The 18,479-nt window shown below is 37.9% G+C and overlaps 2 protein-coding genes across 6 annotated transcripts; both read right to left on the bottom strand.

The window, feature by feature from the left end:
- Positions 1–3,046: 3,046 nt before the first annotated feature.
- LOC143852571 (sugar transporter ERD6-like 5) lies at positions 3,047–10,107 on the bottom strand. Of its 3 annotated transcripts, XM_077362007.1 has the most exons (18): positions 9,789–10,102; positions 9,455–9,517; positions 6,824–6,913; positions 6,669–6,728; positions 6,448–6,513; positions 6,196–6,261; positions 6,048–6,123; positions 4,886–4,950; positions 4,721–4,813; positions 4,552–4,632; positions 4,382–4,466; positions 4,265–4,311; positions 4,107–4,169; positions 3,967–4,026; positions 3,822–3,875; positions 3,660–3,719; positions 3,437–3,551; positions 3,047–3,346 (listed from the first exon to the last, which is right to left on the bottom strand). In XM_077362007.1, exons 1-18 carry the CDS (start codon positions 9,939–9,941, stop codon positions 3,213–3,215), a joined length of 1,431 nt encoding a protein of 476 aa, XP_077218122.1. In that variant the 5' UTR covers positions 9,942–10,102; the 3' UTR covers positions 3,047–3,212. The 3 variants fall into 3 exon arrangements, with proteins under 3 accessions (XP_077218122.1, XP_077218123.1, XP_077218124.1); XM_077362008.1 differs by lacking the exon at positions 6,048–6,123 and having other exon boundaries at positions 4,886–4,927; positions 9,789–10,107; XM_077362009.1 differs by lacking the exons at positions 9,455–9,517; positions 9,789–10,102 and adding an exon at positions 7,141–7,239.
- A 2,261-nt stretch (positions 10,108–12,368) lies between these two features.
- LOC143853327 (sugar transporter ERD6-like 7) lies at positions 12,369–18,215 on the bottom strand. 3 transcript variants are annotated; one of them, XM_077363059.1, is made up of 19 exons: positions 18,093–18,215; positions 17,811–18,007; positions 16,808–16,870; positions 15,520–15,609; positions 15,363–15,422; positions 15,173–15,238; positions 14,972–15,037; positions 14,799–14,874; positions 14,544–14,608; positions 14,358–14,450; positions 14,182–14,262; positions 13,966–14,050; positions 13,836–13,882; positions 13,703–13,765; positions 13,565–13,624; positions 13,424–13,477; positions 13,233–13,292; positions 13,004–13,118; positions 12,369–12,703 (listed from the first exon to the last, which is right to left on the bottom strand). In XM_077363059.1, the coding sequence occupies exons 2-19, from the start codon at positions 18,003–18,005 to the stop codon at positions 12,588–12,590; spliced, it is 1,455 nt and encodes a 484-aa protein (XP_077219174.1). In that variant the 5' UTR covers positions 18,006–18,007; positions 18,093–18,215; the 3' UTR covers positions 12,369–12,587. The 3 variants fall into 3 exon arrangements, with proteins under 3 accessions (XP_077219174.1, XP_077219176.1, XP_077219175.1); XM_077363061.1 differs by having other exon boundaries at positions 13,050–13,118; XM_077363060.1 differs by lacking the exon at positions 18,093–18,215 and having other exon boundaries at positions 17,811–18,086.
- Positions 18,216–18,479: the final 264 nt, after the last annotated feature.

The following is an 18,479-nucleotide window of genomic DNA, read 5'->3' as shown; positions in this document are numbered from 1 at the left end:
GTGTCAACGGATCCACTTTAAACGGGACAATCCATCTCGGCAATCTACGAAAATATTGTTAGTAGGATTTTTAAATACAATGAAAATAACCATTATTGGAGATATGGAGGATATTTTTGTACATTGGATCCATCCATTCGGATCTAGGAATGGTCCATAAGGATTTTACAGCTAGGTCCGGATCATGAGATGAAATAATTTCAAATCATAGGATATGGATCCAATTGATATAGTTTGGATCCAATTGTTGTGCCCAAATCCTGTCCCTCAACCTTTTCTTCCCCTTGAGGAGAAAAAAAACTTGGCTACGCAACGCAACGCATTAAAATACACTAAAAGCAGGGGGCGTGGCAATTTCAATTCCATTGTCTGATATTTTCACACCCCATGTTTGATATTTCCACACCCCCTGTTTCCTCTTTATTTTAGGGCATTGCGGAGGAGGTTCCTGCGCAACGTTGCGCAGCCAAGTTTTTTTTTTTTAGTTTAGGACCATGACCGACTTGGTTGTGGTCGGCTCTAAGTAATAAAGATTCACCATTCCAAAAAAATAAAAATAATAATAATAATAAAGTGAGAAGTATTATTATCAAAATAATGAAGTGTTCAATATAAATTTGAGGTTGTTTCACCTCAGTCTCAACTGAAGTAGCCAAAAAATCAGCATCTCGCCTTTTTTCGAAAGGCAGTATCGCTCTGGAGGTGAATTCATCTCTTAAAAATGGGTTGAGCCTCTTAGTTCAGTTGTTTAAGGCTTTGTTCTCCAACCTTGGTCGAGATCCGACCAAACTTAACTACCAAAAAAACATCTCTATAAAGGATAGTGGTCCGATAAGTAAAGTTGAGGTCTAATAGTGCATTATCTCAAGCAACTGTCCATATTTAGTATAGATATGAGTTTTAATAGCGTGAAAAGTAGTGCATTAATGTTCAGCTATGAAAAGTATACAGTGAATTCTATATTATTTGGTGATCTAAACCATTCATTTGCTTGATAGATCAACAGATCAATGGCTAAGATCCCTGTAGATATGATTATAGTGGAGATCCTAGGTCCAAATCATTTTGATCCCATTGCATCCTTGTCGTAGAATAACTTCATGACGAGCCAAAACGTTATAAATCTCTTGCAAAAATCCAGTGGAAGGGCACTGAAAAATGAAAAATCAAAGGAATCATTAAAGTTATGTCAATGTGGATCCAATGGGAGCGCCTTGTGGTTTAGAGTAGCTAGGGTGCCCAAGCCTTTATAAGCCTATCCACATCCATTCACTTGTCCGATGTGGGATCTTTGCTTTTGGCGTGGAACCCTTAACAATCTCCCCCTCCACACAGAAGCAATGTGGGAACTACGGGATCTTCACCTACGGATTTTCTCCAGCCTCAAGGCGTACATATGGGTTACCGAGATCCTCCCCGAGGGGAGGATACAAAGGAGTCGGGTCTAATACCACTTGTAGGGACCCTGGTAGAACTCATCCTTAAAAGCTAACCTTTAAAGGGAGGGTGCCCAAGCCCTTATAAGCACATCCACATTCATTCGCGTGGAACCCCTACAAGTTTAGGAAGTAAACATGAAAATGTACCCTACAAGTCTAGTTACTCACTACTTGTATGGTGTTAACTAATTGGAAAATGTTAAAATAGAAGAGGCCGTTACGCTCCTTCCTAAAAGACGCCTCGTGCATGTGATCAGATCCGTTGATGCTAACTGCAACTGTAAGTCCGGCAGATGAAATTGGATGATCCTAGAACAGTAGGCCCCTCGTCCATCAAGCTTTGTTTAGGGTAAATTGAAGAAAAGTTAAAGTGTTGATTTTTGTTGTCTTCTTAGGAATGGGACCTCCGTTCGGGATGGGACCAAGAGAATTGCCATATGATGTTCCACAAGATCAATGGTCATGATTTCAAATACATTCCCCTTGTGGGACCCAAAAATTGCCTTTTACCATTGATCGTGTAAAGAGCTTTGTTGGGTAGTCTTTCTCTAACTAATCTTATACTTAAATTGTATGATTAAATTAAAGGTCAATTCATCATGGAAAATTGCCGTATGACAGCATCAAGCCACTGTAAGAAAAGAATTTCTCAACTAATAAATTTGGAGAATGATAACAACCAATGTTGTTAGCGTTGAACTTAGTAATACTGAAACTTAATGGGGTTAATTTTTTATTTGAAAATGAAGAATTACTCACTTACTCAAGCAAGACAAGGCTATAATGCACTAGTTCCGATCCTCCATTAGAAAACCTACTAAGGCATTGAGATTAATTGCTAAAAAAATTTAGATGCTAATAGAAGTGTCACAGCTAGCATGCTAACATCTATGGAACCTGACTTATAAATCATATGAAGAACATGGAACTATAACTCATGTCTGGTGCAAATGTAGAAGCCTATGGTAGACTAAGTCATACATTTAACTATTGATAGAAAATTTTAATTCAATTAAGAAGAAAAAGAGAGAATGAGTAGTTGACTCCGTTCATCAATTTTTTCTCCTTAGGAGGTAAACATGAAAATGTTCCCTTTATGTTAATGGTAGAAGCTATAAGAAGATTAAAGAAGAAAAACACTAAGCCCCAATTGTAAACAAACAACCCAAAACCAAAGTTTTTTTTAAGAAGAAAGAGGAATGGGGAATCAAGAAATTTAAGAATAACAAGAAAAAATATTATAATTGTGGAAAGGGAAGTGATAACTCCGCCCCTTTTTATTACTTGGGACACCCAGTAGCAGTGTACGAGGCAATCAGCCCCACTGAATCCTTCTGACGTGAAGTACATCAGCCCCTCTGCAGTCATTGATATACTGCTACTGGGTGTCCCAAGTAATCCAAAGGGGCAGAAATGTCACTTCCCTTGTGGAAAACCAATTCTCTTAAATTTAAGGCCCACCAATCCTTCAGTCCACTTTGGTGACATTTGAGGCCCACCAATCAACATTGGCGCCATTTGAGGCCCACCAATCCTTCAGTCCTATGAATGTTTTGCCAAAGGAGGGCGTGGAGTGTCTGTTATAAATACTGTGGATGGACTGCAACTCTAGAGGAAAATTGTTTAGAAAAACCAAGGACTTATTTGTTAATAATAAGGGGCAGGGTTGGCTGGATATCCATTTGGGTTACACTGGATGGATTACTACGCCCTGTCAAAACAAGAAGTTACAAAAAACTATAGACTCATTAGAAAGGTGGGAGCTCACAATTCTTACTTCCCTTCTGAGGAGAAAGAATTCATTGAGGCCTGTATTTCTTCCAAAGTTCGTCCCTTGGTCTCTGGTACCAGCTTTGCCACAAATAAAACAGTTATGCCACACACACTAGCAAATATGAAGAAGGTGCCTGAAAGAAGAAAAGAATATGGCCAATAAATCGAACCCGGAAACTAAAAATTACCCATTTCTCAGCTAGTAAATAGTGTTGAACTCTTACCTATTGAACTCCAACTCATGAGAAAGTTGAAAGCATAGGAAATAATCCAAGAACCAAACCAGCTCACAAGAGTCACAAGGCTTCCTGCAGTACCCTTCATGTTTATGGGAAATATCTGAAAAAGGAACCAATATCAGGCTCAACAGAAAATCTTTTGGTTATTTGGATTGCATTCACTATTATTTTTCACAATGATACCGAATTATTGTGATAAATAACTTGCCTCGGACATTATAACCCATGGTATCCCACCCATCCCCAAGGAGAAAGATCCTGTGTACACCTAATGTCAGAGATAGAAGGGGGGAAATCAGTACTCATATATCCTTGAAAACAAAACAGAAAAAGAAAAAGAAAAAAAAACTAAATGCTTTTATGGCTTTACCAGTACGCCTATAAGGGCAGTTAAAGGAATCAGATCCTTCCACCATTCATGGTCCTGTTTAACAGAAAGGTAATTTTTGTTATAGTAATGAAAAAAAAACTATACATAATTATTGCTTTTTTGTGAATAAAAATATTACTGAAACCTGCAAGATGAATGAGGTTCCAACTAGAAAGCAACCCAAGCATGTTCCCGCTGCAGAAACCTGTTAAGCATAATATTTTGATAAATGAGATTTTGTGCATACATTGTCAAACCCTCAAACAAACCCACCAACATTCTTACAATTAGTAGCGATCTTCTTCCAGATTTATCCATTAAAAGCACACCTAATGTCGTCATTGGAATCTGCAAATAACATCATCTGTTACAATTGCATTATATCTGTTACAAATGCATTGCAATAAAATTGAGAATCCAATGAGATTTTGATCATTGCTGACCTGAACTGCAGCCATTGCTATTGTTCCGATACTACCCGAAGAGAAACCTGATATAATAGAACATTAGATTAATGTGGCTATTAAAAGTTTCGAGCGTTAAGTTGAGATTTTCCTTACCAGCTGACACAAAAATTGAACTTGCATAAAAACAAATGGCATTCACTCCCCCAAACTGTTGAAGTACCATTAGCCCAACTCCAACCTACATATTAAACTGGATGATTCAGAAAATATAAGAGAGATGGTGGATAGTTCACGATAAAATATTGAATTAAAAGAAAGCTCACAATGACTGAATGTGCATATTTTCTCTGAAATAAGTCATATATTCTGGCCTCTGGAAGGGATTGAAGGGTTATGGTATAATCCTGCATAATAGAAATCCATATCATACCTTTCCAAAAATCATTCTACTCACAAACAATTATTTATGCAGCGAAATTAAACAATATGTACTGTGATTTCAGCAGCTTCGAGAGAAATATCTGCATCCTGCCCTCGAAGACTCTGTAATACTGCTTCAAACTCTTTTAGGTGACCAACCTTTGCCTGGTCATGATTTCTATCATAACATCTGCTTTATAAATTCGGATATCAACATAATGTCAAATTCTTACTAACCAGCCACCTAGGAGATTCTGGAATGAAGAAAAGGCCTAGAAGCTGCACAAAGCATGGAATAGTTCCTGTAAATGAAATAGAATTAGAAGAAGAACAATTGCTTGTAGTATGATATACGCAATAAAAAAGATATATTTATTTTTCTTTTCTTTTTGAAGTACTGTATAAGCAAATTCTCATTTGGACAGGGATTAAGTCCTTTTTTTTTTTGAAAATCGGGGATTAAGTCTGTCTATCACCTAATGCTAGGCCTAATTTATCTAGTGGTAAGCTAAATAAGCCTTTTTTTCACCTTTATGCTATGAACAAACCACATCTGAGAAAAATATTTCACTGTATACAAAACATGTTCTCTTTGATTGGGATTAGCCGATTAGGTGTCACTTATACTGGCCCCAATTTTACCGGGCTTGATTAGATTTATTTGATGCACTACATTTAGCAGAAATACAAGTTAGAAACATTACAATTACTCATGGGGCATCTCCTTTTTTCAATTTATCTTAATCAAAAGTATCCATTATGAGAACATTGTACTACCATGTAGTTTTCCCATTTCTTCTGGGCCTTATTTATATCTTCAAAAGCATTCAACATTCAGTAAGATATCTAATATTGCAAGTCAGAAACCATAAGAATTAGGTTCTTGTTTTCACATGGAAACTTTGACTAATAACAATTAAACTAGGTTAAAAATTTTAACTCCATAAATCAATTTCCTTTTAGTATGCTTTGAGGGATCCCAAAAGTGCATGATCAGAATGATTTTCAGGATCATACAAAAAGGTATTTAATCCAGCAACAACTAATTTTGTTACTTGCATTAAATGTATAAATAATCAACCTCTAGCTTGAGTTTTAAGGCTCCTAAGTATTAAGTCCAATCACTAAACTTCAAAATCTGAAGAATCTGAACAATACTATTTCAAATCTTACAGTTCTCTAGAGGATTACATCTGCCATTTGCCTCCAGAAACTCAGTTTACTGTTTAAAGTGTTGTAAAAGAAAAAATAGGTTGTCTGAGATGATGCTCAACTATTTCATGACAATCTCTCTTCATCCTTTGAGATGATAATTGTTCAAATTAAATGGATCACAAAACAATATCTTGCATATTGAGAATAATTAAGTCAGATAATATCAGTGATAATAAGAAGTTACCAATTAGTGCTAGGGTACGCCAGGTAACTGTAGTTCCCAGTAGGTAGGTAAGGGATGAACCACAACATATCATTAGCTGCAGAAGAACCAGAAGCACAGATAGATATTTAACAACAGAGAGAGATTTGTAAAATGACGTGTTCTTTACCTGATTTGCTGCTGTAAATCCTCCTCTAAGATTTTTGGGTGTTATTTCTGCTATGTACACAGGAACCTGTTTAGCCATTTATTGGCATAAATTTCATCAGGGCATAATAAATGACAACTATGGAAAAAAATTATTTCTCTGTGCATGTTTTTGGTGGGTTTGTATGCAGAAATCACTGTAGACGAAAGGTTGTCTAGAAACTGGTAGTATGTTAGTCCATATGGGCGAGCAATTATATGTTAATGGACATACCACATAAGAAAGAAGCCCAATCCCATATCCCACGGAGAGCCTTCCAAGGTCGAGCGACCAAGCAGCCTTTCATATTCAGTATAGACATATATCCAAATAAAAAAAGAGTAAAAAGTTATAAGGGGCACATCTATTGGGAACTTCCAAAAGAAGATCTTCATACTCAATATTTTTATCAGCTGAAATCCATCCAACCAAGGTGCTAAGGTGGGATTATAAACCTTGGAGAAGAATATGGCAAGCCACCCTGTGATGCAGAAAATATCTGACAAGCCCATTGCCTGCTTTTCAACACAAAATTTGAAGAAAATTGGAATGAGTCTGTGTTATAGTTTCTCAACCATGCTTCAAAAACACAAAAGGCATGTTTACTTACACCTCTCCGACCAAGGAAATCTGCAATATGCCCACTCATTATGGCACCTATCATTGCCCCAATTGTCAATATTGAGCCAAAAACAGAGAACTGCAGAAGAAAACAGAGTAAACTCCTTTTTTCATTCTGATAGTAAAATATTTATTTCCATTTTTTTCTTTGCCCTTATTAAGAGATTAACTTGGGTTCCTCTTCTTTCTGACAATAAAAGCTGCTCTAAAATGTGGTGGTTTGAACTTTGAATGTCTGAGCTACAACAGAATAGTTCAACATGCTATAAAAAGTGTATATAATGGATGGAAGGAGGTGTGCACCACCTTGATAAATCATGTGACTTGCTGACAAAAGCAAAGAATCCTCTCCCCTTGACACTTTAAGAGAAATATTCTACAATTTGGATGAGCTCAATACATAGTAACTGCATAAGTAACAAAGTGAAATGATAATTCTAGCCCAAGGTTATTGAAGGCACAAAATTCAATTAAATAACTACGCCGATAGCTATCTGTTCAGAGAGTTAATGACTAATGACTATGGTGATGATGACAAAAGGCTTTAGTAAACCCTTAGATTTGTGAAGAAAAGGGAAAAGAGAGAGAGAGAAAATCTAACTCATTATGTGAAAATAGGGATCAATTCAATTACTGATATAAAGAAGTGAAATGGTATGAACTATGAAGACACGCTTGTGTCGGGACTGTCTCAAACAGCCCTCCTAAAATTGCCATCTGTATTCAAGTAGGGACATGCTTGTCATTTTGTCATAAAAATGAGTGTCTCCTTGTCAAAAGAAAGTGTTAATTCAGGAGGAAATATACCGAAGGCAAAGATCGCGAGCACAATGGCTACAAGGCGAAAAAAATTCAGCTTAGTTTCACAGGATTGCTAGCGCAAGGAAGAGAGGTAACCGGATAACTATGTTACATCGTGGGGGGGGAGCTCCCAGGAAAGAGAAGGAGATGATAGTGAAGGAGAAAGAGGTTTTTTATTCCATGACGGAGTACCTTTTAGTTTGTTGGGCGATAGAGATAGGGCTTCCTTAGAGAAACCCATTGAGGAAGAAGAGATCAGATTCGGCTTGTTTGCCTTAGGCAGTGACCAAGCTCTTGGGACTGATGGTTTTTTGTTTGGCATTCTTCCAAAGCTGCCGGGAGGCTATCAAAATGGATCTACTAAATTTCTTCAAGGAGTTCTATGATGGTCTAGAGCTAGACAAAGAGATCGAGGCTGCCTTCATTACACTCATCCCTAAAGTTAAAGGGGCCGTGAGTATAGGATGATTCTACGAAGTGTAGGCCAAAGTTTTGGCGGAATGCTTGAAGAAGGTGCTTCCAAAGATCATCTCAAGCAATCGGTCAACATTCGTTCGAAAGTGGCAAATTCTAGACAGTGCCCTCATAGCCAATGAGGGAAAAAGATAGAAAGGGGTGTTAAAGTATAAAAGATAAATAACGCCTTTCTCCAACAGCTTAAGCTCTTGGAGAAGTTGGTAAATTAACATGGTATCAAAGCCAAAGGTCTCGAGTTCAAACCTCCCGGATAGCAAAAATCCACATGCGATGGTCGGCCCAAAGTGGGATCACATGTGCCACGTGTTTGCCAAGTGGGCCACACGTGCGGAGGAGTGTTAAAGTATAAAAGATAAATAACGCCTTTCTCCAATAGCTTAAGCTCTTGGAGAAGTTGGGTGCGGACTGTGAGCTATCCACAGGGATGCTCCAGTTTCTTTGGTCGAGGATGGGGGCCAAAGACAGTGCATGTTGGGTTGGGTTCCCACATGCATTGCGAGTACAGACCGGTGCAGGGGGCTATCTATACTGTTTGCCCTTCTGCACCGCGGTACGTCTTGTGAGCAAGCCAATCTCTAGGTCTTCCATGAGTTCGTGCCGGGGCGACTTCGGTTGCCCTCGTGAGGTGTACACCTTGCGGATCAGTCCATGGGGCATCTTGCTCCTTGGATGACCAAGCCCCAGTACTTGGCGGATTGGTGCGTGGCATCGTCATGCCTCGTACTCGATGGACTTTGCATTGGGCTCCAAGGCCTTATGTTCGATGTACTCGTGATGCAGGCTGATCATGAGTGTGGATATCTAGAAGTGCACGTCAAGATCTGAGCCAAGTAGCTTGTTGAACAGCTTAGAGTTTGTGTGCACATTCGAAGCATCAAGGGGTGTTGGCGTGTAGGGCCTTTAAAGCCTTGCACGATTGAAGGCTTGCCCTAGCATTCGTGCATGTTGGGGCGCCGCATGGGTTATTCTGCTGAGAGAAGGTTGTTTCATCTTGGGTTTTTCTCTTGGGTTTTTTCTCAGGTTTCTCTTGTTGTGTACGGTCTTGGTTGAGAATGCAACAGAAAGGGTTGCAGGTTTGCAGGTTAGTCCCGTTGTACTCTATGTAATTTTGTTTTCTCATAGTGGAAGATTGTGTTCTCCCACGTGGACTTGGCATCATGATGAAAAATGTCTACATTTAGGAGGGCTAATACCCACAAGCTTTTATGCATCAAATCCAAAAATTTTAATGAAACCCAGTAAAGTTAAGAGTTGGGTGAGTCGACTCATCTCACCCCATTCCTAAGCACTGTTTTAACATCACTCCCCTGTACTTAATTCTATATTAGGGAGAAAAACATACCTGGGCTAAGGAGAGGCCAACATCATCCATAATCCCAGGCTCAGTCGGTGATGAATAACCCACCTAAAAAAATAAAGAGAAAAAGCAGTAGATCCACATAATCAGTCAGCAAATATATTGTTAAAACTATGAAATTAAATTGGGGCATCATGTAATAAGTAGAACAGCAAATAATAAGAACTAGTAACAAATAACAATATACTCACCCACCTCTGTTTCAGTTTTTTAATTGTCAAATTAAATTAACAAAAAGATTAAGACGGTAGAGTGAGTAATAAGAAAAACTATAGTTGTATATAGAAATGGAATATGGTAAAAATAAGTTACGACTTACAGAGGTTCCGAATTCAAAAGAGCCCGAAACCGCAACTAAGGTGCTGAGTAGTACCATCCATATAGAACCCGGAACTCCTTTCTCCATTAATGGCCTTGTTATTTCTCCTTGTTCCATGTTTTCTTCATCTCTATTGCCTTTCTCTCCTCTCATTTCTACCTTCTTCTCTAAAGATTAGAGTCAGAACAGAACAGGAGATTGAAAGCTTCTTGTTATAGAGAAAGAGGAGTCAGCTGGAGAAGTATTTTATTGGGAAAAATACACTTAGAACCCCTGTGGTTTCTCACAAATTCAACTTAACCCCTCATGTTTAAAAAGTTACAAGTAGACCCCCCGTGGTTTCAATTTGTATAAGGTTGGCCCCCTCAGTTGACGGTTCGTCTACATATTGAAGGGTTAGGATGATCCGATGGAGCTGATCTTTTGGGCACACCCTATCTATGTCAGGGCCCATCAAATGAACGCTTTGGATCATTCAAACAATGTGGGTCCACTGTGTTTTTGGTAGTGTTTGGATTCTAGTATGGAGTTTAGAGGGGTGTATGGGGTCTTCGTTACCATTGATAGTGTTTCAAAAGAGGAGGCCTACCTTATACAAATTGAAACCACGGGGGTCTAAGTGTATTTTTCCCTATTTTATTTTGTTGGGAGGTCAGGGTTGATTGATGACGTGAGGAGAGTGGTTTTAAAAATGGCGGAGATCTGAGCTGTTTGGGAAGAGGACATTTTTTATTTTGTCTGCTTTTTTTCGTGAGGTGCTTGGAACTTTCCTCTCGGTGTCATTTTACGGGTGTCTCATCCTCTACATGTTTATTCCATCGGCGCAGTTTCGAAAGATAAAAATGAAACGGTGAAAGTTAAAAAGAAGAGGATATGTTAGAATAAGACAAAAATTCAAAGAAGAAGAAAGGGAGAAAAAGCAACTTTGAGATTTTAGTCCCAACTTAATAGGGATAAGAGGGTGTTGTTCTCTTCCCTCTGATAATGGTTGCATCCAATGGGTTTTAGTTCAAAATTAAATTTTAATCTTGGTTTTAGAAACGGTTGTCCATTGAAACCCAACGGTTGTAATTCAAATTTAAACTTTTAATTGTGTTTAATCTCATTTGTCATGATCAACGTCTTTTTGGGCAAGAGATGTCTGGTCCATGAAGTGGCACTTGAGGGGTGTCCTAAGAGATGCTTCGGGGTGTCTCAGTGTATTCAAATCCCTCATTCATGCTCTGCCTTTGTCACCACCATTCAGTCAAGTATCTAGCCTCAACTCAGTGCATATGATTCACTTACCATGATCGAAACACGGGCGATGTCATTGCGTATTGGAGAGCCATGCTAGGTCCAATGATGGGTGCATTGCATGAGCTAGATGACTATATGCTAGGGCTTTGAGGGTCCTTGGTCAGGACTGAGGCTAGCATGGGAAGTGCTAGTCCAGATGGTTGTCATTACCAATATGGGACTATGTATCGATAGCGTATTTGGAGGGCACTCTTTAAAAGGTCGGGTGGTTGCATCAACTACTTGGACCCATGAGGGGTCAGGACCTTGGTGGTTGGCAGAAGGGTCATTCAGGGACCTCGACTAGCGCAAAGCATGGGAAGAACCATAGTGAGGATCGAAAGTACACTAAGGGAGTTTTGGGTGAAGCAAAGTGTGGCTAGACCTGACCTTGCCTTGCGCATGGGCTTTAGCTGCTATGTAGGACCTTGGTTATGCATATTAATTGGTTGATAGCAAGAGCATGTGCCTTGAATAGTCAGGTTGGGAGACTTGGTGGAATACTGTGTGGCATATACATCTCTCACACTTGCACAAGGCTAGAGGGTTTTGTGTTTGATTGGTTCATGATGCAAGTAGACCACGAGATTTAGGCTTAAAGATGCACATGACGGGGGTAAGCTAGTAGGATGGCAATGCTCAAGTTTGGCTTCTTTTGGCTTCTTAAAAAAAAAATTGACAACTTTATTAATCACCATAAAGCAAGGGGCAAGGAGTCCCCAAATACAAAGGGCCCGTTAAGGATTCCGGGAACCTTACAAAGGGAAATATAAAGATAACACCAAAGGAAGTCTAAGCTTCAGGATGCTCATTCACAGGTGTTATGCTGACCATCATTGATTCCGCTAGCACGCCTTGCTTCGCCAAACCATCCGCCATTTCATTCGCTGATCGCCTTCTATGAATGATTTTGATATTCATCATACCAGCCAGATCCTTAATCTCAGAAATTTGGTTTTGAAGTCTCCATGGCCCTTTTGACTCTTGTTTTCCTCTGTTTTGAGGTGGTTCCATATCTTCTGTGTCTTCTCTTGTTTTTCTCTTTTAATAAATTCTTGCTTACCCGGCAAAAGGAGTAAGTATCACTCCATGAGGTGCAATTTGACTCATTAATCCCATCTAGGAAACTTCTACCTACTTAACACTTCATGAAGGTTTCTTAACAAATTGAAACTAAGCAATGACCCACTAGAGGGGATGATGGCCACTGAGAATCCATTTTTTCCTTCCAGATTGCAAGTTTACATAAAACAGAACCTGATATGCAATTGTGTTGAAAGTATAAAGAATGCAAGAAAAACATTTTTCCAGAACAAAATTGCATTCATGGCATTGATTATTAAAATGAATCCAGAAGAAAATGTTGATGAAATCATTCGAATGTAGAGTCGAGGACTATGCTACTATAAATCTTTATGATGTTCGTACTTGGTATTTCATCTCTAACAACAAAACGTCAGAGATTCAACATATCCCAGAAAATTCTCTACTAAACAACATTTATTTAACATTTCCTTTTTCCTAAGAGTTCATGGAGGCTTGTATTTCTTCTAGAGTTCGCCCCTTTGTTTCTGGTACTAGCATTATGATAAATATAACAGTTGCTGCACATACTCCAGAATAGAGGAAAGAGGTACCTGAAACCAGAAGAACATGTAAACCCATGGCTCTTATAATCAAACAGATCAGAGTAATATGACTTGTACCATTATCGGATACAAATTTAAAATCTTGACTCAATCACAAATGCACAAACATGGGAGTTTTATGCTAAGATTTTGGTAGATGCAACTGAATTTTGGATTTGCATATGGTTAGTTCAGCATTTTTCATTGCAATTAATTGTCTGCTGGCTCGATTAACTTTAGTCATAGTTAAATGTGCGCCCATTTTAGATTACAGTGAATAAAAAATCAAGTGACATGAATTTTCTTCACCTGATGAGCTCCAGCTCATGAGAAAGTTGAAAGTATATGAAATTACCCAAGCTCCAAACCAGTGCATCAGAGTCACCAAGCTTCCGGCAGTTCCTTTTATATTTATCGGGAAAATCTACAACAAAAGATATTCTCACACAAGATCACCCCTAAGTAAGGAATTTAAATTTTGTTGATATATAGAAGAGATCACTCCACTAGAAATAAAATGCTTTGCAAAGTATCTTACCTCTGACATTATAACCCAAGGAACTGACCCCATACCCAAGGTGAATGATCCTATGTACACCTGATAACAGGAAAGAAACATAAAGAAATAAAATTAGAAATCACGCTAAAGAAAATATAACTCTTCACTCGTGAAAGACTGGGAAAAATTGCTGCATGGAAAAATTCACTTAGTGGGATGTATTTGTTTACCAATATGCCAATGAGAACTAGTATGGGCACCAACCCAGACGAAACTCCATGGCCCTATTTCAGAAAATGAGCTTGTTTATAAGAAACATGAGAGGAACCCATTGGAAACAGAGCTGTTTTTGGTGATATTTTGGTATCTACCTTGAGATAGAATGAAATTCCGACTAAAAAGCAACCCAAGAATGTCCCTGTTGAAGATATCTGAATTGAAAAGTAAGCCTTGCTTATTCTGGAAGCGTATAATATCAATTTTCAAAGCTTAAGGTATTTGCTGCCTACCAATATAAGAGGTCTCCTTCCAGTTTTATCCATTAAGATAGCACCCAATGCACTTATTGGAACCTACAAAATGGTGTTATGTACAATTTCAATTAAAGGGTTTGGAAAACCAGGCAGTGTGAGAGTTGGTCACCTGAATGCAAGCACATAAGATAGTCCCAACATTGCCAGAAGAAAATCCTGAGATTACAGTTCGGATATAAACATACATTTTCTTTTTAAAAGGTCAGGGGAGGAATAATCTCAAGTAAGGGGATTTATACCTGCAGATTCAAAAATGTCGCTTACATAAAATAAATATCCATTGAGTCCTCCAAATTGCTGAAAGAAAACTAATCCAACTCCAATCTGCAAATTGAAATGTAGTGCTTACCAAACTAACAATTCCTTTCAAGTGAATAACCTTGGAAACGTATACTTTTCTTCTAAAGATAAATAGAGTCACATTTCAAAGTTTTTTAGGTAAGGAAGTCACTTACAATTACTGAACGAGCATATTTCCTTTGAAACAAGTCTAGCATCTTAGCCTTTGGAAGGTGCTTAAGCGTCTCAATATAATCCTGTGTAGCAATATTAGTCCATCATCATCAACTCAATCTCTAATTCTAATATTTAGCATTCCCAAACACATTGATGTTAGAGTTAAAGAAAGAACTTGAATTTCAGTTGCTTCCTCAGAAATATCAGCATCCTTGCCACGGAGCCTCCGCAATGCCACTTCAAACTCTTTATGCTTTCCAACCTTTTCCTGTAACACATCATGCATTTTGTAATTTATGTTATCCTCTTTATTGTTCTACATAGAACACAAATGGGGATCCCCTTTACATTAAGATCTTACTAGCCATCTTGGAGACTCTGGAACGAAGAAGAGTCCCAGAAGTAGAATGAAGCTTGGGATAAGTCCTGTATGAAAAAACCCACAATCAGTTCCTTCTCATTGGACGTCAAACTTTTGATAGAAGATTTCCTTTCACTGCACCCTTTTTTCTAAAAGTTTCCCTTATTTCTTCATCTTCTCTTTTATATTTTTCTAAGGTATCCAAATTTCTAAAACAGCCATTAGGTAAGAGTATTTACATATAGTAGAGCTTACCAGTTAGTGCGAGCGTGCGCCATGTTACAAATGTCCCTACTATGTAGGCATAGGATATTCCAGTACAGATCATTAGCTGCAAAATAAGTACATTGTAAGATGCAATTTTTACAATCTAATCAATGACCCAATAATTCTTTTTAATGACCAACGCTTGTGTCATCTTCTACCACCTGATTTAATGTTGTAAGCCCTCCTCGGGTATTCTTGGGTGTTATTTCAGCTATAAACACTGGTACCTGTTCATCATAAAGTTAATCAATAAAAAGTATAGAAAGGCTTACAAAACTATTATAACAACACTGAGATCCACCATCTTTTCCGAATAGTAATACTACAGTTGGGTAAGAAGAAAATTGTTAATGAAAGCATACCACGTAAGAAACAACTCCAATTCCATATCCCATGCAAAATCTTCCAACATCGAGCGACCAAGCTTCCTTCAAAAGAGTCAACAATAGAAATGTCATAATGCAGTTTTCGATCAATGAGATTGCTAATTGAGTAAGTTTAATTAGATTCAAATTCTTAATCTTCCTAGTTAAAGTAAAGGAGATGAAAAACCTTAGAGAAGTAAACAACGAGCCATCCAATAATGCAGAAAATAGCTGATATTCTCATTGCCTGCATTCAAGAAGCACACCAAAATTTGGAAGGAGAGAATAGAAGAGTTATAGTTTCAAAACATGGTTGCACTTGCCTATTAGTCGTGTGTACTTACACCTTTACGTCCAGTGAAATCGGCAATGTATCCACTTGTGATTGCACCAATCATTGCACCAATATTCACTATGGAGCCAAATACAGAGTACTGCATAAAGAACAGATTAAAAAAAAAAAAATTTATGTTAGAAGGGTCCTAGTAAAGTGCTACACTTTGTCTTGAATTCTATTCTACGTATAATCCATGTCCTTTTATGATTACATTGTGAGCTTGAAGGTGTTGGGAAAAAATATGAAGTAGAGAAATATAAACAAAATAAACTGACTAATTCAGCCGACAAACCAAATTTCTTTTATTTTTCACAACAGTCTTTTCATTGTGTTGTATATGTTCTTCTTTGAGCTCTCCATGTCAAAATATCATTTTTACCTCCAATTATTTTAACTCTAAGTTGAGCACAACTGCTACAGTCAAGCCAACTCTAACAATAGTCAAACAAACAACATGAGAGAAAATTTAATTAAAATGAATGCATATCTTCTGAACATACTCATTTATCAGCAACCAAGCTTTGTATCTTTCAACATTGTCATAACCGATTGCCTTACGCCTATTTAGTAATTCTACCAAATCTTACATTTTATTTTTACGCAGGGATTCCATCTCCTCCTCTATGGAACCTCTCCATTCACTAGCATGAAATGTCTCACAAGCTTCTCGGTGATAATATGCCTCAGTTTCTTTTGAAAGGCACGCATAAGCTCTAACAGTAGTAGCTTGAGGCTTGATAGATGTGGCATAGTATTTCAATGTAGCTAGAGGTGTGGAATCCTTTTAGGCTTACTTGAACCTGTTTGAGTCTCAACATGTGGAGGCTCTTCATGATGTAAACCTTCAAATTCTTCTAGTTCTTCATGCATATTATCAGGTTATTGAGGATCTGCTTTGTACCTATGATCTCATCACCTTCTCTTTGGGTTGGTAAGCTACGAGGGAATAGAAATCTCAGTGCCCCTATGTCGAATTTTTTATTTACATCAGTTGAGTTAAAGGAGTTCTACATTGACTTGGTACTGGTAGGGGAAAAAACTCGGTCGAGAACTCAGCCAGGGTGAAACCTAGTCGACTCGGGTGAGTTGGAGTTGTTAAATAACGTGCATTTTAATGATGAATCATTTTCACTGTTGTAGGCATTTAAATAATGTTTCTAAGGAAAGAGAAAAAGAGGTGGTGCATATAGAAAGAAATGAGAGGTGTCAATAACATTTTCCTTGACTTGAAGTAAGAATGTAATATAAATTTGAAGTAAATTGTAAATGTCAATGGTAAAAAGGCATGAGCAAACCTCTGCTATAGTTAGACCAAGATCATCAATGATACTAGACTGAGTAGGCGCGGAATAGCCCATCTGCAAAACCCGCGAAGTAAGATTAAGAAAACCCATATATTTTCTCTATCAATCTCCATAAGCTACTACTATCTATGATTAGTTTGGTAAGCGGGTGAAAATAATGCATTTCAACCTTCCTAATATTAGTTAAGAGTAATTAGGACCCGTTTGTTTTGGATTTTGAGAACCGATTGTGAGTCCAAAACTGATTACTGGACTCAAAGTTATGTTAAACTTGTTATCATAATTATCTTAACAAAAATGTCCTCACCCGATCAGATTCAGCTTCATAGTTCAAAAACCTTAAAAAGTAGACTCAACTCGGTTGAAAGAGTCAACTCAAAATGGCATCTTGTACTCAATTTTCCACAAGTCAATGGTATTTCTTCCTGTCACCCACTTCGAATGATTGAGGTTTTATACAACTTCTTCCACTTGTTTTAGTACTTAACTCAAGGAGCTACTTTATACCGGATTTTCTCTTAGAAAGTGTGCGTCGTCTTTCATACCATGTTCTACCCATTCGAGTTGAAAACAAATTCGAATTCATTCGACGACGAATTCTGACTTTCGTTATAGAAAGCCGCTTTGAACCCCACTGTAATAGTTCAGGTATTTCATTTCATCTCGCTAGCGATAAAAGTCAATGAGAAGTCACTGAACGATTTGCTATTGACTAAGATTGAATCTTGAGCACATTTTTCTATTGATGAATACATGTTTTTCTTATATATTGATTAATAGAAGAAGCAAGCTGGAGTGGTTAGGGTCACTTTAAAAAGGAGGCCATGGATTCAAATCTTCTTGTAGGTTTCAACAATTTAGATGAGTTGTTGACTAGTCAACTCGTTTTACAAGTGAGCCGAGTCAACTCGGTAGTGTGCCAAGTTGAAAGATCAGGAAAATGACTTACAACTGTTTTAATTATAAAAGAAACCATTAAAATGCGACTACTTACACATAATCCGAATGCGAAAGAACCCCAAACAGCGATGAGAGTGCTGAACAGAACCATGGATATAGAGCCTCTGTTGTTGTTAGGAGACCCATCTTCTTCACAAGTAGAGGAGCTCTTCCCTTCCTTCATCAGAGGCTCTCTCATCTCCTCTTGCTCCATGTTTTCTCCTCTTTCCACCTCTTCAGAGATGGCCATACCTATAAAATTTATCTACCAATAAAACAAACAAAACAACATGCAGAGATACGAATTCAAAACCGAGAGAGAGAGAGAGAGATAAACCCAAATATCTTTATTTTAGTCGTTTCAAGAGGTGTAACGTTCCAAGAGACAAGAATTGACCGTGAGTTAGAGTTAGTCTTGAAAAAGGATTTCTTTATAATATTTGACTTAGTTAAGAGATAACTAGAAAAGCTATTTTATAGCTGGTGGAGTTCTCTATTTGAGGTAGAATTAAACTACAAGTAAAAAAGAGTGAAAACGTGACTTTTTTTGGAGGGTTGCACAAATTGGTTTAATTGGTCGACTTTTGTAGCATATGTACAAACAGGTGGGAATTTGCCATGATAGGTCGACCTTTCCACCATTTGACCAAACAGGTAGGAAGACCAATTACAGGTCAACCTTTCCAACATTCCATCAAACAGGTGTAAAACAAGTGAAAAGGGG

Source organism: Tasmannia lanceolata, unplaced genomic scaffold (assembly GCF_043159265.1).
Source record: "Tasmannia lanceolata isolate RefF3 unplaced genomic scaffold, GAP_Taslan_0.1 ptg000019l, whole genome shotgun sequence".
In the NCBI taxonomy this organism is placed as follows: domain Eukaryota; kingdom Viridiplantae; phylum Streptophyta; class Magnoliopsida; order Canellales; family Winteraceae; genus Tasmannia; species Tasmannia lanceolata.
The sequence above is the reverse complement of the archived record's forward strand: the minus strand, read 5'-3'. Positions and strand labels throughout refer to the sequence as shown.

Bases quoted from the DNA above. Each gene is read 5' to 3' on its own strand.
- LOC143853327 (XM_077363059.1), bottom strand. From the start codon at position 18,005: ATGGCCATCTCTGAAGAGGTGGAAAGAGGAGAAAACATGGAGCAAGAG. The intron at 15,239-15,362 runs GTTTTTCATCTC...ACTCTTTTGAAG, and splicing joins TCGTTGTTTACTTCTCTAAG to GAAGCTTGGTCGCTCGATGT. The intron at 13,883-13,965 runs GTATAAATCCCC...CTGTAATCTCAG, and splicing joins CGACATTTTTGAATCTGCAG to GATTTTCTTCTGGCAATGTT.
- LOC143852571 (XM_077362007.1), bottom strand. From the start codon at position 9,941: ATGAGAGGAGAGAAAGGCAATAGAGATGAAGAAAACATGGAACAAGGA. The intron at 6,914-9,454 runs GTATGTTTTTCT...TTTCTTCTGCAG, and splicing joins TTGGCCTCTCCTTAGCCCAG to TTCTCTGTTTTTGGCTCAAT. The intron at 4,312-4,381 runs GTAAGGAAAATC...CTATTATATCAG, and splicing joins TTCAATTTTTGTGTCAGCTG to GTTTCTCTTCGGGTAGTATC.